Source organism: Apiospora hydei (genome assembly GCF_038363865.1).
Source record: "Apiospora hydei strain CBS 114990 chromosome Unknown utg000003l_segment0_segment0, whole genome shotgun sequence".
Classification (NCBI taxonomy): Eukaryota; Fungi; Ascomycota; class Sordariomycetes; order Amphisphaeriales; family Apiosporaceae; genus Apiospora; species Apiospora hydei.
The window spans coordinates 481,600-499,152 of NW_027117362.1; the positions used below are offsets into that span (position 1 = coordinate 481,600).

Consider the following 17,553-nt stretch of genomic DNA (forward strand, 5'->3'; position numbering starts at 1 on the left):
GGAAAGCCAGCTAATGTGGATTGTGGTAGGTAAATGCTTGGTGATTCGAGGTCAATATGGAGTATGATTTCGATAAGACGCTCTCTATGTAGACTCGATAATAATTACGAATTGCTCTCTGGCAAAGACGTTAAAACAGACTGATAGTACTTTGGCTTATGGCTGAGGACCAGGATGCGGCAGACTAGTAGCTCAGTTTTGTATGGCACGAAAATGCAAGGCATTTTTGGAAAAGTACGAATCTCCGTCGGTCAGATCGGGCATAAGTCAGTTGCCGTCCCTTTGTTCCACACCTTGGCCACATGCCAGACAGACACGGGCTGAGCTGAAAGGCACAACACTACGTCATCCCGAACAAAGTACAGAGCTGAACATGAAAAGCTCCGATATTGCATAAAGATCTCTTAGTTGCATATTGTCGGTTTGCGAAATCAACACCAACACCAAGAATTGCACTCCGCGCAAGACGTCGGCATATAAAGTCAAATCAATATATAGATGCAGCTTCATTCGTTGGGGGAACTCGGTTTCGGATGCCAAATCTAAATTGATCTTCACTCATTCGTGTCACCCACTAAGTGTTCTCCCTATATCCGACCGCCGCGCTCTGTCTCGACCTGCAAGATGGAAGACAGCAAATCCTCAGTCTCTGTGCATGTCAAACTCACCGTCAATCCTTCCAAAACGGAAGACTTCCTGAGTGCTCTGAAGGTCATCTTCGAAAAGACCAAACTCGAGCCTCTGAATACCTTCCTCGAAATCTACCGAGACGAACAGAGTCCGGGCATGTTCAAGTTGGTGGAGAATTGGAATGCCACCGCAGATTACATGATGAACGTAAGTATCTATGTCTCCATCTGTGTTTTGTTTCTTCGGGGAATGACAGGTGCTGACAACAACCCACATCAGGTTCAAGTCAAAAAGGACTACTACCAGGCTTACTACGCAGCACTCCAACCCATCCTGTTAAAGGCCCCCGAGGTTGAGATATTCAGCCGCATGCCCGACAACGAGTGGGTCAGTGTCAGAAAGGAGTGCTACCCGGGCAGATAGATTACCGATGACACCGTCAGGGACAAATTGCTTGCTATTGAATATTTACATATCTGTTTATAGTGTTTCGCAAATCCGAGATAGCAATGAATCCTGTATTCCATATAGTGTAGAAAATGTCCGAGAAAATCGGTCATTCTCCATTTCTGTGTTGCCCCTGTCATCCGGGATCCCGTTAGGTCGGGGTCCGGCACGCTCGCATAAGCACGTCACCCCCAACGTCCCGTAGCTCCAATTGGCAACTGTCAGGGCGGATGCAATCCTGTCGGGATCGCCAAAAGGCCGGGATTGTCCCCCTGAGCAGTTTCACCTTTCCGACATGAGTCATCAGCGTTACTCTACATAAAAGCTGTTTGACCATTGGGAAGGGTGTAGAGATGGTGCCATTCACCAACTACTCTCAGTCTTACCACTACTCGTACCAATTGGGACATACTTGCATACACATAATGACAGCGGCCATGGAGACGTTGACCGCCAACGGGGCTTCGAAAGCCTACCCAGAAGTTTGGACGAAGATCTCACAATATCTGCCTCCCCGTAACCCCCAGTATGACTTCTGGTGGCAGCTCACAGGGCGTCATCTTGCCGTGATGCTTGATTCGGCCGGTTACCCGATGGAGAGGCAATACGAAGCCCTCATGTTCCACTACAACTGGGCGGTACGTAACCACACTTGCAACTTTGGATATTACTTGAGCTGACGCCTGAACGAACGTACAGGTCCCCTACATGGGCCCCGCCCCCGGCTCCAATGGCGTCATCCCCGGCAAATGGAAATCCCTCCTCCAGGCCGACGGCACCCCCTAGAGTACTCCTGGAAGTGGCCCTCGTCCCGCGCCGGCGACCGGCCCGAAATCCGCTACGCCATGGAGCCCATCGGCGCGCACGCAGGCACGGGTCTCGACCCGTTGAACCAGCAGGCGACGCGCGAGCTGCTGCACCGCCTGGACCAGGCCATCCCGTCCGTGAACCTGCAGTGGTCGAACCATTTCTTCGCGACGCTGTTTGATCACGACGTCGCGAAGCTGGCGGCCGAGGGCGCGGCGGGTGCGGACCTTAGTACGAGCACGGGCTTTGGTGTCGATTTTGGCAAGGACGGGCCGGGGATCAAGACGTACTTCCAGGGCCGCAAGTTGGGGCAGACGGGATTCATGCCGCTTGCGGAGTGGGTGGACGCAATCAAGCCCCTCCTGACCCAGGACATGAGCGTCGCCCCGGGCAAAGACAGCAGCAGCAATGGTGGTCACGGAGAGGGATCGCTCGGGGCTCTGCTCCACTTCATCGCCTCTCATCCCGAGGGCGCGCCACTCAACCCGTTCAGTCTCGCCGTGGACTGTGTGCAGCCGGAGAAGTCGCGCATGAAGCTCTACATGAACACCCCCCACACCAGCTTCGCCTCGGTCCGGGACATCATGACTCTAGGCGGCCGCATCACTGGCGACGTCGTCGACAGCCAACTGAAAGATCTCCGCGAGCTCATCCGCGCCGTCCTCGGCCTACCAGAAGACTTCCCCGACGACGCCGAGACGGAGCAGACCTACTTCAAAGAGTCGTTGTCGGCCGCCACAGCCTCCGCGCCCATCGTCGACAATGGCCACGCCAGCACGAATGGCAATGGGGTAGAAGAGAAGAAAGAGACTCCCCCAACCCCACCTCCGCACAACCCCGGCTTCGTCTACTTCTTCGACGTCTCCGACGGCCGCCCCTTCCCCGAGATCAAGCTCAACATCCCGCTGCGCAGCTACGGGCACGACGACCTGCGCTCGGCGCGGGGGCTGGTCTACTGGATGGAAGCGCGGGGCCGCGGCGCGTTTGGGGGGCGATACCTCGAGACGCTGGAGAAGATGGCACCCGGCGGTAGTACCTTGGACCGGACCCGTGGACTGCAGTCGTTCGTCAGTATTGTGTTTAGCCGCAGCGGCGAGCTCGGAATCAACTCGTACATGGCGGTTCGGGGCTCGGACATGTTTGAGAAGGTTCCGGTGGTCGACGGGGTTCGGCCGAAGGTTGGGAGGCGTGGGACGCTTCGAAGGGATGAGTAGGTAGTTTGCTGTCAGATCGGCCTGGTAGGGAAACTTGTTGGAGTTGTTGGGATTAGAGTTATGGCTTCCCGGGAACTCTAGTTCGGGGGTCAGGCAAGGCGTGCTTTCCCGCTTGACATGCTTTTCACTCTCTTCGGATTAGCTGTATGTCAATCTGTATTCTCGTTGATTTCATTCGGCACAACAATGAATGTATCTACTTTTCGCTCCTTCCGTTTTCTCTGGCACGGCATCTATGGGGTTGCACAGCTGGTGATGAAGAAGTTGAAGCCGCAAAAGTACTCGGTAGTTGTCGGGGAGCAAAATAAGTTGCCCTCGGTCAAATTGAAATAAAGGTATTGCTTGTGAGAATCTCGCTTCTCATGCTTTCTGAGGTGAGTAGTAAGTTAAAATGGCGGGAGTAAAAAGAAAACAATGCAAAAAAAGTTAGCATCTCTTGGTTTCGATCCAAGGACCTCCGGGTTATGAGCCCGGCGCGCTTCCCCCTGCGCCAAGATGCTCTCGTCTAGCCACTTTTGCATGGGTGAAGGAAATATCTTTAAAATGTATCGTAAGGACCTTTGGCTTATTGATCACAATTAGAAGGGATGGTGCATTACCATAATTTTACCATGAGGGTCTAGCCGCCACGGAAAGGAGGTCGAGGGTCGCTAGGCAGTCACAGCGCAAAGCTTTCCCAGTTGTACTTACCTGCCTCTGGGAAAGCTTCGTGAAATTTGTCCGAAGCAAATTGTGTGTAGGTATCCCCCGGGAACCTCGGAGAGGATCCCTTATCACTCACGGTCATGGGATAGAACCCCGTGTAGGAAGAACCATTTACAGAACCTCGAAAGTCATGGATACTAATGTGGGCGTATGAAAGCACTTTGATTCGAATGTAATAGCCTTAATTAATATCAAAGCAACTATACGATCTCCCCGACCAATCCCATTATATCCTTCCAACATACCCCGGTTCTAACCCAACTCTACTTACTTCACGAAATTAAATCCACACCCAAAACCTTCCCGGTTTCTTCTTCGTCAAATCCTATCCGCACGCTTGATATCCGCAGCCGCCACATAAGCCATAGCGTAGACAGCCGCCTGAATCGGGCACGTCGGAATCTGCGGCGCGGCGCTCGATCCCACAACCCGCAGGCCCTTGAGCCCCTTGACCCGCCAGTTGGCGTCGAGCACAGTCCCCAAGGCCGTGGTACCGACCGGATGGTGCCAGCTGGACGAAGAGCGCTGGATAGCCGACCAAAGATCCGCATCGCTCGTGACGTTGGCCCCCGGAAATAGCTCGCGCGGCGCGAGGCGCGCCATGTCCCTGGACTGGAACACGGAGCGCAGTTGCTTATACGCCCAGATGATCGCCGCACGCTCCGCGGGGGTACCCCAGTAATTCGACCGGATGATCGGGGCGGCGCGGTAATCCGCCGAGGCCAGAGTAACACTTCCGCGCGACTCGGGCTGAACGAGGGCGGCGTATCCGCTGACCGTGCTGACATTGGGCACGCCCTGGTTATTATCGACAAGCATAGCCTGGTTCGAGTACCCCCACGCCACATGTGCGCGGTCCTGCGGCAGGTTGCGTAGGTAGGCCGACGAAGGCGAGACCGAGCCGGGCAGGCGCGCCCCCACGTAGGGGTCGCCGCCCTGCGTGCCGAGCCAGCCCGAGCCGTCGCGGGCGTAGGCGGCCGTGGCCTGGGCGCGGAAGGTGGCGTTGTAGTCGTACTGGTATCCGCTGGGCTCGCCGGGGGCGGCCTCGAACTCCATGATGGCCATGTGGTGGTCGATGAGGCCCTGGCCGACGCCCGCTACGTCCTTGACGACGGGGATGCCGAGGGCCCGGAGGGCGTCGGCGGGCCCGACGCCCGAGAGGAGGAGCAGCTGGGGCGCCTTGAGGGCGCCGGCGGCGATGATGATTTCTTTGGCGCGCAGGGTGCGCAGGGTGCCCGTCGTGGTGTCGTTGTAGGTCACGCTGTCGGCCGTGGCGCCGCGGAAGTTGATCTTGGAGACCCACGCGTTGGTGACGAGGCGGTAGTTGGGCCGGCTAGCGGCCTGGTAGCCGAAGCTGTTGTGGGCGTAGGACCGGGTGCGGTTGCGGGCGATGATGGACTCGACGGCCTGGCTGACGCCGATGCCGCCGCCCGAGACGAGGTCGATCTCGGGCAGCTTGAGCTTGTCGGCGAAGGTATTGACGAAGGGGGTGTCGATCGGGAAGAGCTCGCGCTGCCGGGAGATCTCGAGCGGGCCTTTGCCGAAAGCCGACGTGTTGATCGGTTGCTTGTAGTGGATGCTGGGCTCGTCGGTCCAGTGCGTCGTCGCCTTGAAGGCTTCGTAGATGGAGTTCCAGGCCAGGCCCTGGTTCCCGGACACTCGGGCCCATTCGTCGAAGACGGAGGCGGAGCCGCGGGAGTAGAGCATGGCGTTGACCCCGGTACCGCCGCCGACCATCCTGCCTTGTACGAGGTTGGGAGCTATCCCGCCGAGATTGGGGTCCGGGGCCGAGAAGTAAGGCCAGTTGTATTGGTATGTAGCTTGGAAGAAGATTCCGGGTGCTGTTGGAAGAATTCATGTCAGCTCCAGATTCCATGAGCTTGACCGGAGGGTGTACTTACTCTGGACCGACGGGTTGGTGTCTCCTGATGCTCCGGCTTCCAGCAGCACAACACGAGCTCGGCTATGACGGGTCAGTTCCTCAGCCAGAGTGAGGCCTGCTGGCCCGGCGCCGACAATGACATAATCGACGGCGCTGTTGAAATCAGACTCGTTCGCCTCTAGTGGTGCGCCCGAAGCGAAAGTGCTGATCAGGCCGAGAGATAGGCAAAGGCCGGAAGCAAATGAGTGGTGGACCATGATGAGGGGCACAACAACGATGAGGAACTAGCTTGCTGAATTTGAGAGACAACGTATAGTGACGACAGGTATTTGCATATATATAATTCTTATGTTAGATATAAGGTCCGGCTCAGCAGCGAGTCGCCGGTCGGAAATCCCAATACAATAGATATCAATACCCGTCGATGACTCGACCTAACAGGGCTTTCGCCGAAGCGTATACTCGTGATGCAGGGAGATTCAGCTCTGAGATGGTCTCCTGTTGGCTGTCACAGGCAACAAAAATGGTATTATTGATTCCTTGTCCGACATCGCAGGATTTGGGATCCTCCCGCTACGTGATGAAACCTAATTTTGGAAACTGTTATTGCCGTCATGCATGGACCCAATATGGGGCTAACCTTCTTGGTACTACGGGCATCATATCTGCTTACGCATTGGGAAGTCGACCGAGTTCCGTGAGCTGAGGCTTGGGGCTGATATCCTGTAAGATTTTGCTTATCCCACATCTGGGATGCCCGATGTCTTGCAGGAGAGGGGGCTGAAGGCTTTGCAGTAAGCGCATTGGTCCGATAGAAGGCACAAATATCCGAGGCTCTTTTACACAATTTCCGAGGCACCCAATGGGCTCAGTTACCGAGCCGAGGCCAATAGAGAGACTAGTTTCAAAGGCAGACTGTGTGTCTCGTCTTGCACAAGACACATCGATACTGGCCCATAGACGTGTACGTGTGAAAAGCATGGATGTCTTGTAGTCTGCGGGCGATGCGTCCCTCGGAATGATTCCGATTCGGATTTTCTATTTCTACTCTGGCCTCATCGGGGGACGTTGTATGTAATATGCAGGTCAGGTCTTGGACTATTCGCAGTATGAAATTTGGATTGATTGACTCAGATACTTTAATATAAGGTAGGGATCGTTTGCATTATCTTGGTCAGGACATAGTGCTCGTCGTTAAGGGATAGATGGCCTAGTTGACTCATGTCGGAGTAACGGATAGCAAGCAGAGCAATTATCAACCATCTCGTATCGTACTGCAACAACTATGACGGCGACGCGATCGCGGGATCCGCATCATGAGCTTTCCTCATACCTTGCGACCCAGGTTTGGATACCGCTCTGGTCCTTCGTTCCGATGGTGAACTGGTCCACGGCCGGCTCCCAGTCTTTCGGACCTGCTCCGTCGAATTTCAAATCGAATCGGAGGACGACACTTGCAATGACTATGTAGAGCTCAGACCACGCAAGACTAGAGATTTATCGTGCCTATAGTCAGTGACTGGGTTATGGAAGGGGAACGAAGAAGCATAACCCCGACGAGCAATTGGATCGGCACTTACTGCATCCCAAGACAGCTCCGAGTGCCCCGAGAAAACGGTGCATACGTCTTCTCCGCCTTCTTGCGCTTCTCAACATCAGTCCACCGCTCGGGCACAAACCGCTTCGGCTCCGGGTACAGCTGCTCATCGTAGTGCATGAGAATCGTCGTCATCCCCACCGGGGTTCCGGCCGGAATGCGCCAGCGCTCGCCGTAGAACAGATCCCGATCGGGCGCGACGCGGGCCATACGCGACGCGAGCCCCGGGCTGAGCCGCAGGCCCTCGTGCAGGACACCGGTCAGGTACGGCAGCTGCTGCAGCCTCGTCCAGTTCAGGTCGGCCGGGTAGGCCCCTTGCTGCCGTAGCCCGAGGAGCGCAGCTCGCTGCGCAGATGGCCGAGGATCTCCGGGTTGCTGTAGATGTGGAACAGCGTGACGCGCATGACCGCGGCCGTCGACTCGAACCCGGCGCCCGTGATGCTCGCGACCTCCTCGGCGACGCGGCGGTGCCGCAGCTCGGGCTCGGGCAGGTTGGACTGCACGATGGCATGGACGAGGGTGTGGGGCGCGTCCGGGTCCGGGTTCTCGGACTTGGCCTGCGTCATCAGCTTCGCCGTGTCGTGCAGCGTGTTGTCGAGGTACGAGAACAGGGTCCGGTTCCCCTCGCCGCCGAGCTTCTTTGCGACGGGGACGGGGAGCGCCATCAGCGTGCCCCCGACCCAGCGGAAGTGCTTCGTGACCATCCACATCTGCGTCAGCCCGCCGATGGCCTTGGTCATGCCCGCGTTGAAGTCCGGCTGATCGAGGTTGCCGTAGCACTTGCCGAGCATGAAGTCCGAGGCCGCGTCGCGCGCGAACGCGGCGAGGGCGATGTTCAGGTTCAGCCGGTCTTCGGACCCCGTGAAGCCGTCGAGGCGCGCGCAGAACTTGTCGACCTGCCGCTTGACCGTGTCGATCCGCTTGGTCACGTTCTGCTTGGAGAAGAAGCTGTTGACGGGCGCGCGGCGGCGGCGGTGCAGGTCGTGGGCCGAGGTGGCGACGGCCGTCAGCGGGGCGCCGAAGGCGTCGTAACTCCAAGCGTACTTGTCCCAGCGGCCGTCTTGGCGGAACAGCTTCTCGAAGAAGGCGGGGTCGCTGACGTGCAGTTCGTACGGGCTGATGCGGATGATGGGCCCTGCATGCCGGGGTTTTCTTTTAGTCAAACGATCCCCGGAAATGCAGGGAAACACCGTGAACTTACCATATTGTTTATGCATTTCCGCAATCCGGAAGGTGTATTGGCCACCGAGCACGAGGTCGTAGTAGGCCTCGTACCATCTTGTCACAGCAGCAAGTTTGGGACCCGGGTAATCCGACAACGGGTGGAGATAGAGTCTGTAGAAGGCTAGACTGAAAACGTAGACTGCAACAGCAGCGGCAATCTGCTGCCATGTTACTTGTCCGAAAACCTCTTTGCTGAAATCTATAGTTGTCTGTAAGGGGCGGTTGAAGCCACCGGCTTGGGAGACGTTGCTGAATGTCTCCATGGCGAAGTCTGTACTACAGGCAGGTGGGCTGAATTGTCAAAACTGGAATCTACTATCTCAAATGCCGTACACTTCCGCCGCAATTCAAGCCCGTGTATGCTTTTTATTCTGTTCACATTGTTCCGTGAGACATTGTTTGTAAGCGCCTCTTCCTCACGTACGTCGGATGAATCTAAAAGGGGCTAGAAGTGAGTGGCCAAACCCCTGACAGGCCCCACTCTATTCGGACCCCGACGCCTGTAATCAGCCATCAAGGGTTTTGGTTCGCGTCGGCACCGAGTTCACGACAGCACAATCTTGCACTAGTATGACCGTTGAAGGTGTCACTGCATGTTGGCAGAGAGGCGACCAATAACTGGTTCTCCTTGCGCGATGTCTTAATTGTGCCCCTACTGCTTACTAGCTTGTGGATTCTAAGCCGTTGCTTCGGAATCGCCAACTCCATCACCGAACACCGGCGCCGGGTTTGCGGCAAAGAGGCCAGCAGATTATGTCCCGACCGCCATGGCATGATGGCTGTTCCATTTAAATGATCCGAAACCCCCTAGGACTATAAGCCGGTTATACTAGACACGACTCACAGTCATCGCGTCTGCTGCCTCGGTCCCCGATCTGACCCGCAAGGTATGCCATACTACAATATAATCCCAACCCTCCTCAAAGGCTTCTCTTACTCAAGCAGCTGTAAAAAGCCCAACCCAAAAAGTGTAGAACTCGAAACAGTGTCCTTTCCGATCACCAATCCCTCAACCACCATGAACTCATCCCCCATTACCCTATCACCCGACCACGTCGGCATGGTCCGAGTCCCCAACATCAAATCCGAATCACTGCAAGAATGCAACCGCCTCTTGCAGAAGAACCATGAAGAGTACCACATGTTCTTCCGCGACACGGCGGGCCACAACCACATCGCCCACAGCCTCCTCACCTGCCTCGCCCTAGGCGCCAGCCCCCAGGAGCTCCAAGAACGCTACGACGACGGCACGCCGATCCAGCGGCCCATGCCCGAGATCGACAGCGTCCTCCTGGAGAAGCTATCCGACCCCGACGCGTTCCACGCGGCCCTCGGCGTGGTCGACCGCTACCACACCTTCCTCGAGTTCTTCAAGCGCCAGATCGCCGCCCGCGACTGGCGCGCCGTCATCCAGGAGTACGTCCTCGCCCGCACCCCCGTGGCCGACGCGATGCTGGCCCGCATGTACGAGGGTGCATACCACCCCATCATCCACTTGGGGCTCGGCATCGAGTTCGAGCAGCCCTCCATCGTCGCCGAATCCCTCGCGCAAGCCGCCGCGCACGACGACAGCCACATCAGCATCCTTTTCGCGTCCGCCGAAGCCGAGGCCGGGATCTTGTACCCGACGCACGGCAAACCCAAACCCCTGATCGACCTCGTGCACGCCGTCCGCGCCTCGGACGTGATCCGCACCGCGCCCCGCTGGACCGACTTCGGCAACAAGATGCGCGACGGCGTCGTCGGGCGTGCGTGCGAGGAGATGTCGAGCCTGGCCGCGCAGTTCCAGATCGCGACCAACGACCCCGCAGCGGGCGAGCGCGAGCTGCAGCGGCGCACGGCCGAGATGATCAACGTCGCCGCCTTCTTCGCGGGGGCGGCGCAGCGCGCGGGGCGGAAGCGCAAGATTGATTTCTTCTACATGCACGCCGTCACCAGTAGCTTCTTCTTCACGGTGCTGATCCGGCAGGACTGGATCGCGCTCGCGGACCGGGCGCGGCTCGTCGAGTGGAAGGCGCGGCTGGACCTGGCGTGGTACGCGGTTTCGGGGTCGGCGGCCCTGGACGCGGACGTGGTGTCGGGCTATGTGGGAGGGGCTGGGAGCAGTGACGGGATGGGTTGGGATGAGCTGTTCCGGGCCTTGTGCCAGGAGCACGACGACGGGCACGCGGCCAAGTTCATCCGGGCGCTGAAGAACGGGGAGGATGTGTGCAAGAGGTACGAAGAGGACGGCGAGTGGGCTGCCTATTTCCCTATGAAGGGCGACATGTGGCTAAGGCTCGCGAGGATGTGCCAAGACACTACCAAGGACATGCCGACGGACCTAAAATGGGTGCCTTTCACCGGGTTTGAGCAGCCGTGGAAGAGGCCGGATCTGGCCAATTAGCCCGGTATTTCTTCTTTGCCTTGGTTAGAGAGTACGGTTTCGCTTCGAGATAGCAGTCCCATCTCCAATAACAATTGTCTCTTGGCCTGTCTTCTCTCGGAGTGAACTACCGAGGTATGTAATATGGCATATAACTCAATCAACTGTGCCTCTATTAGTCTAGTTGCGGCCGGGGTCTCGGTATCCCGTTATACGTCATGCACGACAATGTCAGGGTCTCGTCACACGTGTTGTGCATCGACTCAGATTGCCATCGAGATTGAATGTAACCATTCCGCACTTTGGAAATCGTATTGGTTTCTTTGCTATATTCCAAGAAGTCGGGTATCAGCGTCGTACCACCCCCAGAAGGGTAGCGATGACGATCTATTTCAATAGCAGCAGTGCCAAGATAGCCAAGCCGTAAGCTGACATGGATTAAACGAGAAGGTCCATTGACGTCATCTTGCTGTACTCGGAAGGAGACAACAACTTGCTTTGGTTTGTTACCGCTTCTTCGATAAGTATATAGTCTCGGTCCCAGGAGGAAGTTTCCTCGAAGGCCCCAATAACAATTCCCAGAGATCCGAGCGCCATCAAATTGCCCATTCTGATAAAAATGACCGAACAAGTACGTCCTACACGATGTATGCCGGAAGCAAAAAAAGGCACTAATCGTCGTTCCCAGATACCCAAACCGAACCAGGCGTATCACCCAGAGCCAAAGATGGTGGATTCCACTCCAAAGCTGTCCAGCGATAAGCGAGCGGAAGTAGAGACGGCAAAGAAACGAGTGCGCCAGCAAAAGAAACAGAATCGTTGCCGCGCCGCATGGTCGGGGATCAGTTTGCTCAGCTGTTTCTGACTGCCAAAACATATAAGGAGGACTCTATGGTGGCGGGCAAGCATGTGCGCCTTTGCGATGACAGAGATAGTCTTTTGGCATCCCTGGCTCTATCGCGTGTCCCAGTCACATATCAGGGGCTTGTGCATCCATCACCTTGCCATTCGTAAAGGAGAATGCGAAGAAGGATAAAGGGCGTGTGCAAAAAGAAAAGAAAAGACACTGGAGAGGCTGGGAATCGAACCCAGAACCTTTTCCATGCTGACTACAGTCGCAGCGCATGCTAAGGAAACGTCATACCACTAGACCACATCCCCTGTTATACGATATTTAGATTATAGCTTAATATAGTATATACTAATGCGCCGGTTAGTATGGTGGGCAACGAAGGGTGCTTTTATCGAATGCAACCAAGTGGGTGGGCATAAATGTGATTTGAATGGTCGGTCACGACACCCTCTGATGGGTCCCCACAGACTAGTCGGCAATCCGATGCCGAACATAACTCTAACGGTGGGGGCAAGGTGACTGAATACACGTAAGGTGTAATCGCAGTCGGCGGGCGTGGCTTGAAATCTAACGCGAAGGCGATCCTACCGAAATGTACGGACGATCTGTCTAACCACTGAATAGCACATGCCAGGATGTATCATGTCACCCAGCCTACAAAGCAGCATGCGTGGCTGGCAACCCAAGAGTGTTCGTAAAATGTAGCATTTGCTAATGGTATCTTTGCTTGTATATACGCATGGTAATCGAGTCGGGAACCGATAAACACCACCCCCTTGATACGGCTCCCATCTCGCTCTCTGTCTCACAATCTCGCCCCTTTCCGTTCCTCTCCCATCCTCTTATCCCTCTCCTTTCAAAATTCTCTAAGTAATCCCGTGCCGTCGCTGTAAGCGCACCGCAACCCTTAACCCCCATGCGCCTTCTTATTCAAATTCCCCTTCTCCCCTTCCCCACCTCAATCCCCATCTCCCGCATCGCCCCCCGCACCAGCCCATCCGCCTCCCGAATCACATCCTCGCCCCGCCGCCACGTATACAGCGCGACCCCCTCCCTCTCGAGCCTCTCCTGCGCCCTCTCCAGCCGCCGCCGCCAGAGCTCCAGCTTCTTGTTCACTGGCTCGATCGACGACGGGCTGCTAGCTCCCGAAGATCGACCCGACGGGCTTCGCGCGTTGTAGTTGTTATTGCTGCCGTAGTAGGATGGGTTGTAGAAGGATGACGAAGGCGCCGGCAGATTCTCCATGTTGTTATCCACGTCCGAATTGCCTGTGCCCCGCCGCTTGGCCGACATGAGATTCGGGCTCAGCGAGAGCGTGCTGGCCGTCGGCGTGCCACCGCGGCGACGAGGTGGCGGAGGCGGAGGCGCGGGGCCCCTCGAAGAAGCCGACGTTGTGGAAGTCCCAGAGGGCCGGCGGTCGTTGTTGTTGCTGCTGGTCTTGCGCGATAGGTCTGAACTCTGGCTTTGCTGGGAAGAATTGTGCATCTGGGCTAAGGGATGGTTTCCCGACTTGCCACTGAGCGACGATGGCTTCGACGTGGTCTGAGGAGGTGTGGGGGTGGCCGGAGAGCTCTTGAGGGACGTGGGCTTCGCGGGCCTCGGGGGCGGCGGCTTCTTGCTCCCCAAGTTGAGGTTGGCAAGCTGCCGTGTTTCACTCGAGCTCAACTGCGCAGGCTCGTCAGAGAGGTCAATCAGGTCACCCATGACCGGGCCTTGCGGCGGCATCGGCTCCGTCGTGTTTCTTGGAGGCAGCACCGGCCGTGGCGACGACGGCTCTTCATCAGTAGATCGTCTCCTCAACCGCGAAGTCTTGTGGGCGAGTGTCCTGCGTTGACCGGCATGGTTCAGGGCCGAGTCGAAGTAGCCCGACTGCTCCGGCGTGGTGACATCGCGGATGAAGACGCCGATGATGCGACCGGGATAGGTCTCGGCCACGTCCGCGTACACCTCGAGGTCGGCCTCTCCGCTGTCTCCGACCAACAGGAACTTCCGGTCTGGGAAATCGTTGAGGATCTTCTCGAGCGTGCCCTTCTTCCGCTCGGCCACGGGCTCGAAGATGCCCTGGAGCATGCCGCTGTACTGCTTCAGATGAATCGATCCCGGAGGCAGGCCCGCCTGCTTGAAGTAGCTCGCAATGACGGGGAACAGCTGCCACGGACTGTTGGAACAGTAATGGATGCGAACGCCAAGGTCGTGTAAGTCATTATACCATTCCTTCACGCCCGGTACCGTCAAGTCTTTGAGGTCACGTACGAACGTGTTTCGGAAGATCTCTTTCGTGCCGGAGAGGATGCTGGAGTGTTTGATGGTGTCGTCGATGTCGCTAATCAAGCTGATACCTTTCGGCTCGATGATTGTTACCGGCTCTTCACAGTGAAGGTCCTCGTCGGCCAAGATGCGTACGTGCGTTGGGACAAATTCTAAAGCCGCTCGTAGCACAAAGTGCCCAGAGTCGCTCGTCATCACTGTCCGTGACTGTGATGTCACGTCATTGTAGAAGAAAACGGTGATGGGCATATCAGGTAGCGGGGTGGTCAAGAACGGACCCAAGCGAGCCATCAGATTCGCATTGGCGACCGCCAGTTCTGTATCGTTGAGATCGGCGCCGGTGTTACTTCTTCGAGCACCCATGATTGGCGAATCAGGGGCAGTGACAGGCGTCGAGCGTAGATGGTGGCGGCCGTCCCCGTCATCTTCCGAGTCCGTATCCCTAGGCTCCTCGCTGTAGCCGCCCTTTTGCGCCACTGCCTTCTCGCCCTGTCCCCTCCGCTCAATCTTCTGTGCTTCCTGGGCAATCCGCGCCTGTTCCCGCTCGTCTTCGCGCTGCTGGTGACTGGATGCTAGCGACGCGTCTGCTGCTTGCGACTGCCGTGGCGTCGGCGCAGGAATACCGCTAAGTTGACGCGCCAGACCAATCATCAGTCGGTTCCGTCGCGACATAGGTGCCTTGTGCGGGTTATACAGCCAACCGCGAACATCCACGTCCACAATAGCCCGCTCGTCCTCGTGCTTTGCCCACTCTTGCCGCCAGAAGTCCTCTTCGTCAACTGGAACGGCCGACGTTCCCGGAGGACCACCAGGGCCGTCGAACTGCAGACCACTTCCCTTGACGTGTCGCTTCGCATATGACGGGAAAAGCACGAGCTGCTCGTTGCCCTTCGACATGATTTTCACATCGGGGAAAGAGCCCGGGATCGTGATCTTGGCCGTCTCGGGCGTATCAATCTGGTCGAGCCGCGTCTGGTTGTACGACTCTTTTATTTCGTTCATAGCCGCCGCACCAGCGCTATACACCCTGCCGGCCGCAGCCTGAAGCCTCTTGCGCCTGGAGCCTCGCTGGCTGGCCTCATCACCTGCCCCTGCTCCTGCTCCACCGCTGCCTATGCCGAATGCCGAGCCATAGCTGGATATGTAGGACGACATGGTGTTGCCGTCGTTATTCTTATCGCGTCCGTCGTTCCGGCCTTCTTTTCGCTCGACGCCTCGTTCGCGGTCGCTTGTCGTTTTCGGTTTACTACTACCGCTGCCAGTACTCGTGCTCGGGTCGGATGTCAGTCGCTGCTGCAGCGCATGCCGGTTCTTTAGGTACTTGGCAACCGACGGCCTCGGCGGCCTGGGACCCAGAAGCAGCCGCCGCGCGCGGTCCAACAGGCGCGACTGGTCTCGCCTGCGCCGCTGGCGCTCGAGGAGGAAGCGGTAGACGCGGTGCTGGACGCGGTGCTTGAAGCCGGGGGAGGGTGTCGAGGCGGAACCCGATCAGGCGCTCGCGGTAGCGCTCGCGGACCGACTGCGGGAAGAGGGCGCGGAAGAGCGACGAGGTCGGTGTCCGGTTCCTCGCGCGAGGAGGCTGGGGTGGGAGGAGGAAGCGGCGGAGGCCTGGGGGTGGAGGGGGAGCCAGGGTGGCGATGCGGCAGTGCGATGCGATGGGCTCGATGCCAGGTTTCGGAAAGACAGGTATGCTTGATATAGCGGACTTGTCGTGGCAGTGAGGAATGATCGAAGTGAAAGGCTTGCGTGTGCTGGTCGGATTGTCGGAATCGTGGTGCTGCCTTGTGGCTACAGACTTCGGTCTGGTCGTGTGACTAACGTGCTAGAATAAAATTAAGCTTTCGCAAGACCTCCTCTGAAGCCAAGACGCAATCAATAGACTGGCAAGACAGGAATACTCGTTTCAGTGGCATAGAAAATTCTCCGAAGAATAAAGGAGCCTGGAGCTGCGACAATCTATTGTTGGAAACAGTGAAGCTATTTGGTGGAGGGGAAAGCCTGCATGCAATAGCTAGATCTCTGTCGGGCAAAGCAGAATAAGCAAGGTCTACGGTTGTGACATCAGCACCAAGCCCGATCCCCGCCATGCTGTTCTGGCGAGGAAATGTGCAATGGGGAAAACCAAAGCGGATCTGCAGCAATTGGCAGCGCCAAGCGGTCCAGGCCTGGAAAGGGAAACCGTTTCAATCGAGCCGCCCTGTGTCATCCGAAATCCTGCAGGCTGTCAGGCAGATCATCGGCCGATCTTGTGCATATTGCAGTGTCGTATTCGTAGATAAATTATTTGTGTCAATACCGGTAACGTGGTTTACCACCGAGTCGCCCATATCATAGAGTCGCCCACTTTTCTACTCGACCTATTTTATTAAACTTTAACACGTAATAACTTTATAATTATAATACTTAATCTATTTTAAAAAGAGCGAATTGTTTTAGTAATTTAAGTAACGCGAAACCCTTTAAATTGTTTAAGTTAAAGTGTTACGACTTAACTTACTTATGCGGCTAAAAAACGAAACATAGGCAGCCACGGAAATACGATACCCCGCCAAGAGGACTGGAGACTCTAGGGCAAGGAGAACCGCCACAAGCACTAGCCACAAGTCACGTGACGAATTAATCGGATTATAAAGGGATAGCTACTAATTTAAGTAAATTAACGAATTAGGGGCTTATTTTAAAATAATAAATAAACCTTTAATTTAAGGTTTAAAAGCTTATTTTAAGATAACGAATAAGTTAACGAGCCGATTATTAATAAAAGAGCGAGGTTAAATATAAAACGGATATTCCTTTATATAGTTTTTTAAATATTTTCGTTTATTTAATAATTAATTTAAGTATTAATCTTTACTTATTAATAAAGTATATACCTTAACGATTTATTATAATATTATAAATTACGCCTTAATACTTATTTAAAACTTAGTTACTTTATTACTTTACTAATAATGTAATTTTATCACCTATTTAAATACTCTCTCGCATTATTAATATAAACCCGCGTATATTCTACTAAGTTTCTATTAAACCCCTATTAAGTATCGTTATATTTTAATTACTCTTATTTTTACGAATTACTATTTAAACTTAGAGTAATATTCGATATTATAACACTTTAAACCTTAGCCGAGAGCGCCGTTAATAACCCTACGAGAGGACCCGACGTCCTCGTAATAATCCGATATTTACAGGTATAATTTAAATAAGTAAAGAACGAGAATACCTAGCTTATCGAATAAATTACTATTATACTTACCTTAACCTCCGGACACGGTAAGTTTAAGCTTACGCCCTCGCAGATTTACGATAATAAAGAAAGAAACGTTTAAGGTTTCTTTACGCAGGTTAAGGCCTATCTACGCTTTTACGCCCACGCTATTACTACCGAATAAAATAAAGTCCTTTACGCCGCAGGATTCTTTAAAAGAGACGCATTTATATAGTTCGAACCTATTATACGCGACTACCTTAATAACCCCGATAAAAATAATTAAAAAAACGATACTAAGAGACTTTTCCGTAGCTATGCCGGGTTTGAGAAAAAGCTAAAGGCTATTT

General features: G+C 55.1%; 7 protein-coding genes across 7 annotated transcripts; 4 read left to right on the top strand and 3 right to left on the bottom strand.

Annotated features, from left to right (window-relative positions):
* Positions 1-624: 624 nt before the first annotated feature.
* Positions 625-1,053, top strand: PG997_001940 (uncharacterized protein; the record flags this gene model as incomplete). Its single annotated transcript, XM_066806255.1, has 1 exon — positions 625-1,053. One exon carries the CDS (start codon positions 625-627, stop codon positions 1,051-1,053), a length of 429 nt encoding a protein of 142 aa, XP_066673551.1.
* Positions 1,054-1,502: 449 nt separating this feature from the next.
* On the top strand, positions 1,503-1,863 carry PG997_001941 (uncharacterized protein; the record flags this gene model as incomplete). Its single annotated transcript, XM_066806256.1, has 2 exons — positions 1,503-1,715; positions 1,777-1,863. 2 exons carry the CDS (start codon positions 1,503-1,505, stop codon positions 1,861-1,863), a joined length of 300 nt encoding a protein of 99 aa, XP_066673552.1.
* A 59-nt stretch (positions 1,864-1,922) lies between these two features.
* On the top strand, positions 1,923-3,098 carry PG997_001942 (uncharacterized protein; the record flags this gene model as incomplete). Its single annotated transcript, XM_066806257.1, has 1 exon — positions 1,923-3,098. The coding sequence occupies one exon, from the start codon at positions 1,923-1,925 to the stop codon at positions 3,096-3,098; it is 1,176 nt and encodes a 391-aa protein (XP_066673553.1).
* Positions 3,099-4,121: 1,023 nt separating this feature from the next.
* PG997_001943 (glucose-methanol-choline (gmc) oxidoreductase) lies at positions 4,122-5,942 on the bottom strand (the record flags this gene model as incomplete). The annotated part of the gene is made up of 2 exons (XM_066806258.1): positions 4,122-5,644; positions 5,705-5,942. 2 exons carry the CDS (start codon positions 5,940-5,942, stop codon positions 4,122-4,124), a joined length of 1,761 nt encoding a protein of 586 aa, XP_066673554.1.
* A 1,057-nt stretch (positions 5,943-6,999) lies between these two features.
* Positions 7,000-8,769, bottom strand: PG997_001944 (cytochrome P450; the record flags this gene model as incomplete). The annotated part of the gene is made up of 4 exons (XM_066806259.1): positions 7,000-7,174; positions 7,266-7,657; positions 7,681-8,417; positions 8,484-8,769. The coding sequence occupies 4 exons, from the start codon at positions 8,767-8,769 to the stop codon at positions 7,000-7,002; spliced, it is 1,590 nt and encodes a 529-aa protein (XP_066673555.1).
* Positions 8,770-9,524: 755 nt separating this feature from the next.
* On the top strand, positions 9,525-10,892 carry PG997_001945 (Oxidoreductase AflY; the record flags this gene model as incomplete). Its single annotated transcript, XM_066806260.1, has 1 exon — positions 9,525-10,892. The coding sequence occupies one exon, from the start codon at positions 9,525-9,527 to the stop codon at positions 10,890-10,892; it is 1,368 nt and encodes a 455-aa protein (XP_066673556.1).
* A 1,762-nt stretch (positions 10,893-12,654) lies between these two features.
* On the bottom strand, positions 12,655-16,980 carry PG997_001946 (uncharacterized protein; the record flags this gene model as incomplete). Its single annotated transcript, XM_066806261.1, has 3 exons — positions 12,655-15,444; positions 15,509-15,600; positions 16,971-16,980. 3 exons carry the CDS (start codon positions 16,978-16,980, stop codon positions 12,655-12,657), a joined length of 2,892 nt encoding a protein of 963 aa, XP_066673557.1.
* Positions 16,981-17,553: the final 573 nt, after the last annotated feature.